Consider the following 9,900-nt stretch of genomic DNA (forward strand, 5'->3'; position numbering starts at 1 on the left):
ACACACACACACACACACACACACACACACACACACACACACACACATCAAAGCGGATTCCAGTCACAATACAAAAGGAGCCGACATGCTTTTATCTTCCTGAGAGAAGTTTTTGACATCAATCCTTTGAACTCAGTTTTCTCTATTATAAGACTTGTAAAATATATTTTCTAAGGATTTTGTCATTGCTGTTGTTTTCCTTTTCTTTGTATTTCATTTTAAGATTTATAGAATGATAATGGAGGTGAACAAGTTAAAGCAGATGTGGGATTTTGTAGTTTATATTTTATGTATTTTGGTTAATCTGCACCATAAAAATCATTTGCATTAGCAACAAGTAGTTACCGTTTGTACCACAAACATGGGTGTACAATAAAACAAAAACTGGATTATTTTTGTACCAGGTGTGCAGGTCTTTCCATCCGTCTGCATGTTGATCCCGGTGGGACAGGCACAGCTGGAGGCTTTGGGAGCAGGAGCCAGGAGACAGAGGTGGCTGCAGCCTCCATTATTCACCGCGCACGGGTTATGTACTACAGAGGGAGACACACAAAACAACTCTGCTCAGCCACCGTCCTGCTTTTTTGGTTAGCTAAGAGGCAAGGGATGGAAACAGGGAATAAGAGAAACGGGGGCAAACAAAACAGAAACACACAGTTTCCCTTAAGGGAACATGGGAAAGCCCCGCGCATCAGCGAGATCAGTGAGGTTTTCACTTTGGAATGAGCCCCCCGAGGCTCTCTGCCCTCTTGGCCAGTGATCTGGGTTCAGTTTACCTGTAATCCTCTCTGAGCTCTGAGAAAAGGCAGCAACAATCCGTAAAGTAGAAAGTGACGGGAGAGGGTTTTTTTGTCTTTGTAACAAGAGACTACACAAGTCCAACAGGACACGTCAAGTGTACTGACACATTCCCCAATTGCAGATTTTATAATCTCTGTACTGCAGGACATTGGATTTGAAATTAGATCCTCAAATTACAGCTGAAAGACTGTATTTAAACCCCACAGTCTCGGTTTCACTCATTTAAGATCGAAAGTGTTGCAGCACCGAGACAGAAGAATGAAAAACGTGTCTCTGTTCCACTACTTGCTGACTGCACTGTACATGTGGATGCACACAGACCTGTCTCTCGGTGTCGGTGGAACATGTGAATGTCCATGAGGTTCTCCAGGTTTTCGGCAAGCATGCGTCGTCCCAAGCCGGTGAGCTTGTCGGCGCTCTGGATGCTCTTCGACTGCCAGTCTGTCCAGTACAGCTTGTCCTCGTGTACAGTCAGGCCAAAGGGGTGAGGCAGCTGGCTGCCAATCAGAACCTGGAGGCAAAAACAGTAGCGGAAGTCTAGGTTTATTGCAAATGAACAGAAAAGCTCAAAAGCAAATCAAGCAACCAAGGATGAGCAATTCCTCAAATTGCTGCAATCAAAATACATCAAATGTTATGCTATTTAAATGTTAACGTAAAATAATTAGTCAAACAAATCAGCATGAAGACATGAGTTTAAAAATTGAATGCATGACGTCATAAAAACACACTTTACCTGTCGGTCGGAACCATCAAAGTTGCCAAATTCGATAGTCTTCATGCCAGCGTCGGCCCAGTACAGGCGCTTGGTCTCGTAGTCGATGGCGAGCCCGTTGGGCCACGTCAGGTTAGATGAGATGATGACGATCCGACTGGAGGCATCCATTCCTGCGCGCTCGATCTTTGGGTTGGCCCCCCAGTCGGTCCAGTACATGAAACTATAAAGTCATAATAAAACAAATGAGGAATAATGAGAGTGCAATGTAGAATCCAGTCTTCATGTGTTTCAACATTTTTGATCATCTCACCCTCCGATCGGGTCAACGACGATGTCCCGGGGCCGGTCTAGGTTCTCCCATATCAGGACAGTCCGCATGCTCCCGTCAGCATTAGAAACCTCGATACGATCCGTACCTGAGAAACCCGGGACATGACATGAACGGTTGAAATCCAAGAGCGCACGCCATGATGCAGGTGATTGCGTCAGGAATATGATCGTATGTGACAATATGTGAAACGAGGCTGCGTACCAGCATCGGTCCAGTAGAGCTTGTTAGTCAGCCAGTCAATCGCCAAACCTGCGGGGCTTTCCAGACTGGTGTCCACCACCACCTGGGGAGACAGGGACAACAAAGATGTAAATTCCAGCCAGTAGCAGTTCTCAACCTACATTATCCTCTACAGAGCACCAATTGTTGTTCCACTTTCACACCAGCCCCAGTAGATGGCAGTATTCCATAAACTTAAATGCTGCTGTTGATGAGATGGTGAGAAATGATGGGATTTCTGCGTCCGGTTCGGTCAGACTGTGGGTGTCACTGACCTCCTGCTTGGTGCCGTTCCACAGCGCCCTGTTGATGGAGTCGGTGGTGACGTCCGTCCAGTAGATGTAGCCGTCTTTGGCGTCCCAGTCCAGCGCCACGGCATTGCGCACGTCGGCCAGAGGGATGACATCATCGGACATGTCCTCTGTGTCGAAGCTGACTCGTCGGATGTCCGTCCTTCGGGCAAAAAGCAGGAACTTGTCAAGACCTGATTAAAGACCAAAGGTCTTCTGTCAGTCTTCTAGGTTTAACAGTGGGGTCAACAGTGAACACAGCAAAAACAGCACTGACACACAGACAACTAGCAACCAAACTGACTGATTAATATCATAAATCATAATCCCTTTCTCTAACATGATTAAGTATAATAAAGATGTTTTTATTACTGCAGGCTGTGTAAATGTCTCAGGGTAGTGAAACAACTAAAGAAGTTTAAATACTTTTAGTTCAGCACTTCTTTAGCTGCACTGAACCCTAACATGTCATTTCACTTGTTTAATCCCACTTTAGTGGATGTCTTGTTATCCTTATCATACAGTACAACCTCGACAATGACACTTTCTGACTGACTTACTGACACTGACTGTTAAATCAGTATAACAATCTTTAATTTCACTACTGCTGAGGATTTGTCTCTAAACTTCAAACTTTTTGATTATTAATGCGCCAATGAAAGATGGAGACCCTCTGGCAGAAGACCAGAGATTCCAATTCATAAAAACTAATAAATTCAACCACCAGGACACAAATATGGTTGTGGGTGTCTTGTAGTAACCACTAAAAACTGTAATTTATATATTAATTGCCAAATGGTAATTTGCTTAAATTATGGTTGTTGGCATTTATTGTTTCATGAATAAATATATAAATATGTCACATCCACTCAATTATAATGATCCAGATGTTGAGGGACTTACCGCTGGCACAGTTGGAGTGGTCCACCTTCTTGAAGCCGGTGGGACAGGCGCAGGTGTGTGTCTTGTTGCTGGGGAGACACAGGTGGCTGCAGCCTCCGTTGTTGGTGCCACAACGGTTCCTGCCACCTACAGGTGAGGCAGAGACACACACAGCTCAGTACATGATGCTCTATGTGGTTGGAAACTTTTTGAAGAGGCTATTTTATTTATAATTCGAATAAAATTATTAGATTACTAAAATCACTACTTCTTCAAAATAAAGCAAAAATGCTTTAATTTGAGGAAGTAGTGATTTTTGTCTTTACAAAACAGCGATACCCATTTCACACATGGCCAATTTCTGTAATTAATATTGTGAGGAATGTCTTATAATAAGACATTCCTTGTACATACAGTTGTACTGTATATAAGCTGTATGTACAACTTAATAAGTGACAGGAATCTGCAACACTACAAAAATAAAATGCATGCATGGAAAAATCCCGTTGGCTTTTTGTTGAGAATAACCAGTGTGGTGCTGACTTCCTGGGCTACAAAAAGACGTCATCCCTGTAGCAGTCTGGTTGGATCTGGCTGATGCTATGCTGCCATTGGCCAGTCTGGGTTCAAGAGGCGGGACTTAGTAAAGGGTCAGTTGCTCTTTTTGAGAAAAACATACCAACTGTTTCTTTAAAATGAAGATGCAATTAAGGATCTGCAAGCAACTCTGTGACATTTTCCATTATTGCGTCTCGATCTTCTCATCTAACTCTTGGCAAGCAAAAAAGGCCCATTTCCCAAAATGCCACACATTTGTATCATCATTTTTTCTATTCTAAAAATATAATGAACAGCACATGGACAGCAGAGCTTTTGTCTTCCGTTCCCCTAAATGTCACAGCGTGCCTCTGGATTTCACTCGAGTTCTGAAGCAGCTTTGCTATGTTTAATTGATGCGGAGCTTCGATCTTTTTCGCTCACACGCGACCTCACATGACTCACTGAATCTACACCAAAACAGCAGGAACAGTGCCAGACTTCCCCCCGCCAACACAGACGAATATTAGTGTCCGACCGTTAAACTATTCTACCAGCGTGATAACCAAAACGTTCCCCTTGGCCAGAACTCAAGTTCAACATGGTGTGTTAGCAAAGAACACAAGAAGTCTTTGCTACCATGCTGATAGAAAAAATGCCTCAACCGGCCAGTTCACCACAGGATCTAACACAAGTGCAGCAAATCATTCCATCATCTCTGGATCTTGGGAAAAAGCCTCCACTTCTGTGTGCACTGATACCCTTAAAGAAGGTTGCCATTTTCCATGTCCGTCCTCATCCGGCTCATCTTCCACCCTCTAATGAGGGTTGAGTTTGTGTTTGATGTTTTTGTTGTTCAGCATTCTGTTCTCCCGCCTGCTGCATGACTACATGTTCTACTGCCGACGGCTGCGAACTCGGATGTTTTCATAAAAATAGATCCATTGTTCTCACTCACAACTTGCTTAAAAAAAAAAAAAAAAACACACCCACAAACACAAACAGACACACACAAACACACTGACAGACAGACAAGTGACCACATAAGGAGCCCATAAGCCTCATGAATGGAGAACACCGGTTTTCTTTTGCTTTCAACTCCAGCTGAAGTTATGTACAGTATATTATCTCCACAGAGCTCTTTGTCCACACTGTGAGGCATGTTATTGTCAATGCTTTTAATGAAAGTTTAAAAACGAGCACAGACATCAAAGTCCAGTCGTCTGAACCTCTAACATTACTACGTCACTTAATGTGACATCAATCAGCTTTTTCTGAGAAAGACTTTTGACTGTTGCACAGAACATAACTTCTTCTTTGTTCCCATTAGCGGTCGCCACGGCGGATCATTGATTTACGTCTCGTTGGTAAGCCGGGCCTCAACCGATCCGGGGTGGAAATCTGATGTTATGATCTGCATTTTTTGATTTGGCATAGGTTTTTACGCTGGATGCCCTTCCTGATACAACCCATCCACAGTGTGGGATACCATGTTGTGACCGCAGCACCCGGAGGATCACTCACAGTCATACGGGCAGAACGTACAAACTCCAGAAAGGCCTGATCATTATAGACTTCTGCCGTGTCTTGCTGCCGTTTGTCATTTGACAACAATGACAGAAAAAAAAACATGTTCATGTCATCAACAACAACACGGCCTTTGATAAAACGTCAAAACAAAATAAAACACAGAACACAGTGTGTTCACTCCAAAAAGTGCACCGCTAATTACTGAGGGCATCGCGGGGAGATTCAACAAACTCGGAACTCGGAATGCAGCTTCCGAAGCGGCTGTGCACCGACCTGCGGGCTGCCTCTGGGGGTGCAGGGTGTGGATGTCCATGGGGAAGTGCAGCTTATTGCGAATGATCTCCTGGTTCTTGCCGGTGAATTTGTTGGCGCTGTTGATGCTCTTGGTGTGCCAGTCCGTCCAGTAGAGGCTGTCCTCAAACACGGTGATGGCGAATGGGTGCGGCAGGCCTACAGAGAGAGAGAGAGAGAGAGAGAGAGAGCGGGAGAGAGAGAAAGAATTTAGAAAGGCTGGGCGATCCTTGATGAAGTGTTTAATAAAACATCTTTCATGACACAATTAGGAGTAACTTATCAAAGTTTGACAAAAAAAATAATGTATGATTCCGTGAGCTTCATGTGGACACACAGGAAATGGAAAGCAGAAATGGAAAGCAGAAATGGAAAGCAGAAATGCGGCGTTCGGCTTGTTCCACCAACGCTCTCCCAACATCCTCCCATTCAGCGCAGTGGGCTCGGCTGATGTCATAACCTCTCCATTTAGAGCTGCTTTCAATTACTCTGCCTCTCACTGGCCTGTTGCTGGTTTAGTTGTGGCCAGAGCGGCCTAAAGCAGAGGCGCTCCATTGGTCTCCTTCAGTAATGTGACTTGGAGGTGGAGGACAGAACCTCAAACCGGGTCAGACTGGTGCAAGAGACCGATTACGGACGGATATAAACCAGTCCTCGTCTTAGTCTGCACTTAAATTTTATTTACTTTGGAGATTTTAATCATTTTAATGGGTGATTTCAATCTGAAGGACAGTAATATATCCCATAATTTCTCTCCACTTACAAGGTGTGTATCCAGTGTGTGTGTTTGTGCTCTAATCCCAAAAAAAAATCTCTTAAATTTAGGTTTTATTGGAGAGTTTTAGAGTCTGCTGATGCTGAGTTTTTTTTTAGCTTAAAAGGAGAAATACTTCGGTGAAAATGGGAATTATTAAAACTCACTTATTTGATAAGTGCATGATGTAATGAACATTGTTGACTATATGAGCAACAATCAAAGCTAAAGTTAGAAAAGTCTAGATGATGTCATTTTGTCTGACGGAGCCCCCCCCCCCCACACACACTTCAAAGCAGCGAGAAGAACACAGAGAAAACACAGATACAAGAAATGTGTTCTAACTTGGGAAGATCATGATGTGCTCATGTAGAACACTATCGCTCGTACTGAGAGCTGTGGATTGAGTCTTTGACTACTTTTGTCAGGCCCCGGTCTAAATACTAACATGTGCAACAGGGAACCCCCTCACAGATTTGTCTCCACATTGGGAACATCTGCTTAGGGTGAGTGTGACCGACCCCCCCCCACTCGCCAAAATCAATGTCCACTTTCTCTCTCCGGCTTAATCCTCCTCCTGTGAAGTAGCTGCACAGCCAGTTGGATGAGAGCGCTAAACGGACAGAAACAGTGATTTTTGCTGCTGCACAGGGCCATGGTGGAGGTGGAGGTGGGGCGAGCATGCTGGGCTATGGGCTTTTAAAAACAGCACTGCTCATTTAATGACAGTGTTTTACAGCACGGCATAAATGTCAAGTGGTAAATGGCTGAAACTCTCGAACACCGCGACCCGACCCCAGATAAGCGGAGGAAAATGGATGGATGGATGGAGAGAACAGACTACTAATGAGCCATGAGGATCAAGGTAATTGTGTGTGTGTGTGTTTGAGGGCATAATGATACAAAAGCTTTACCGTTTCAAACTATTTATATGTTTTATGAGGCACAAACTATGTCTTTAATGCCTCTTTGGTCCAACATTAGTGCAGCTGAAAGAACACATTCTACCTCTGTTTGCCTCCAGAACATGTTTCCTAATACCTCAAAGTTGTGTTATAAATTAGAAGCGATTGTATCTCGTCGGCTGATAAGCAACAATAATTATTTTTGTACAGAGATGCCAAAGACATTTGGAAAAGAAGTTGAAAATTGTTGTATGTATTTTATTTTTTCAACTGTGAAATGCCCAGCTCAGCACATAGACGCATCCCGTCTGTGGATGTCACGGACCTTTGGAGGACATGGGAAGCTCTGTACGGGTTGGCAGTTCGTTTTGTTCCGTTTCTATCTCACAATTATAATGAATATCTTACAGTTATCTCTGCTTTCAGGGTACAGAGTTGACCATGCATGACTGACAAAAGAAGGGACACAGAACATAGACGTAATATATAATATTATAGGATACACACTTGTGTTTTTTAAAATAAGCATGATTCTAGAGATGATGTTTATTGAAGATTAGCCTTTGAGAGATACATGTACTGTATGAGGCTTTTAAATGTTGATAAAAATATTTCTTTCTGTATTAATTTATCAACTTCAATTGTGAACTGCTTTTCCCAGGTATGTGTACTTGCACGATAAAGCACAGACATACGGATTCCTTTTATAAAGACGGCACAGGGACTGAAAGCTTGGCTTCATCATGGAATACTAAAACTAGACGGGCTTCTTGTCTCCATGTAACATCTGCCGACTACTCACACTTAAGCATTGTGTCCAGAGAACAGCTGGGTATTGTTTGTGCTATTGTAAGTGCTGACACAATACGTAGGTTTCTCAAAACAATACTGATTTAATATCTTACTTAAAGGAATATACTTTTTTTTCCAAATCCTCTTCCTCATTTAACCAAAACCAAAGTTGTTAAATGTTTCCTTTAGATTGAGGAATTAGAAATGCAGTGACTAAATTATGATTCAAATCAGGAACTGTCTGATCAAAGAATACTTAAAAAAGTATAGAGTAACTTTCAAGTTATTATCCAAAAAAAGAAGAAGTTTTAATCGAGAAACAGTCAAGTCTGTACATTTTCCCTTGCCCGTCCTCCTCAGACAGGTCCAGGTGTCTGTGTGTGTGTGTGTGTGTGTGTGTGTGTGTGTGTGTGTGTGTGTGTGTGTGTGTGTGAGGTGATAGTGGCTGAATGTGTGTGTTCTCTGATCTTATCCTAACATGAGGGAGACAACAGTGCACCCTCTTCCCCCCTCTGTGAGTCTCTGAGGCGCCTGCTTCTGATACGGTCACCTTCCTCCTTCCCCGTCTCCGCACCCCCACCCCTCCTGCTCCTGTTTTCCGGGACAGCTGGAGGAGCAGCTGCAGGCCGACAGGGCATGAAACGTCCCACCAGCCTTCGCAGTGATGTCCCCTTTAACCTACGTGCGGGCACCTCCCGGTCCTTTCACGCCTCGCCTGAATCTGTCACACAGGTCATCGGCGACACGACGTCGCCTCCAGCTGGAGAGAACGCTGCTCGGCTTATAGCGTGACGGACTGCAGTACAGGGAACATTCAGTGGCCATCTTTGAGGTTTTCCTTCTTGAATCGCAAAAACTGGCAACTCCTAGTGATAGTATCAGAAAGCACTGTTGCAGACAGTCCACAATCCACATGCTGTGGATACACGTTACCTGATATTTTGTAGTTGATACCAATACCAGTGAAATTCCATGATTCTCGATACCCAATTCTATAACAGTAAAAAAAAAAAAAAAAAAAACTTCCCTAAAAAAGTTTATTTCATGTCCTTGAGCATACACTCCTTTATTGCAGTGTTTTTCCCATTTGTATTATTAATCTCTGATGATCCTACTCAAGTTTCTCGCCAAAAACTAAATTGACAAAGATTACATTTGAACACATTTTGGTCACTTTTCTAATTTTGACAGTGTAGAACTTGAACTATCTAACTCAATACAGCCTTCGTACGTTAGCTGTTAGCTCTGTTATTTAGCCCAGCGCTCCCGGGTCGACGCTAGTTTCGAGCCCCGATCTCCGGTACCTGCGGTGCTGTAGAAAAACGAGTACCGTCACATTTTCAGAATTTTGGCATTAACTTGCTGCAAAAGTATCGGTTCTTGTGACATCCCTATTCACCATCCCCAAAGGATGAATCCTAATGAGGAGCAACTGCTGAGTCACGGCTTTGATGACTTATTCCTGTTACGTCCTTGTCAGGGACGCATCAGCGTTTAGGCTACAAAAGATATAAGGTCAAAGACTAGACCACCACGAAGTAGTTAGAGTGATCGCATCACAAAGCGTCTCGGTGGCCTTTCACACGCGATGCGTTTTAACCCCCCCCCCCACCTGCACAGGTGCGCACAGACTGGATAGCGGCGTTATCCATGACACCCGCCCGCTGCCCGGCTCCAATGACAGACGAGCTGGCACACATCCAGCAAACACACACACACACACAGAAAACTATAGGTGAAGGGAGATAGACACTCGTTAACATTCCAGGGCACAGTGGCTCAGAATGTCTCTATGCGCACGCACACACACACACACACACACACACACACACACACACACACACACACAC

The 9,900-nt window shown here is 43.8% G+C and overlaps 1 protein-coding gene across 5 annotated transcripts in view; it reads right to left on the bottom strand.

The window, feature by feature from the left end:
• lrp4 (low density lipoprotein receptor-related protein 4) overlaps nucleotides 1-9,900 on the bottom strand; it is a 105,120-nt gene that overhangs the window by 11,958 nt on the left and 83,262 nt on the right. For all 5 annotated transcript variants that reach the window (XM_031848677.1, XM_031848676.1, XM_031848675.1 and 2 more), the window contains exons 15-22: nucleotides 5,582-5,758; nucleotides 3,263-3,388; nucleotides 2,345-2,553; nucleotides 2,052-2,133; nucleotides 1,830-1,935; nucleotides 1,538-1,739; nucleotides 1,123-1,312; nucleotides 402-533 (exon numbers count right to left, since the gene is read on the bottom strand). In XM_031848677.1, the coding sequence (XP_031704537.1) occupies nucleotides 402-533; nucleotides 1,123-1,312; nucleotides 1,538-1,739; nucleotides 1,830-1,935; nucleotides 2,052-2,133; nucleotides 2,345-2,553; nucleotides 3,263-3,388; nucleotides 5,582-5,758 (1,224 nt within the window). The remainder of the gene's footprint in view (nucleotides 1-401; nucleotides 534-1,122; nucleotides 1,313-1,537; nucleotides 1,740-1,829; nucleotides 1,936-2,051; nucleotides 2,134-2,344; nucleotides 2,554-3,262; nucleotides 3,389-5,581; nucleotides 5,759-9,900) is intronic.

Source organism: Anarrhichthys ocellatus, unplaced genomic scaffold (assembly GCF_004355925.1).
Source record: "Anarrhichthys ocellatus isolate YVR2014 unplaced genomic scaffold, GSC_Weel_1.0 scaffold8, whole genome shotgun sequence".
Taxonomy (NCBI): Eukaryota; Metazoa; Chordata; class Actinopteri; order Perciformes; family Anarhichadidae; genus Anarrhichthys; species Anarrhichthys ocellatus.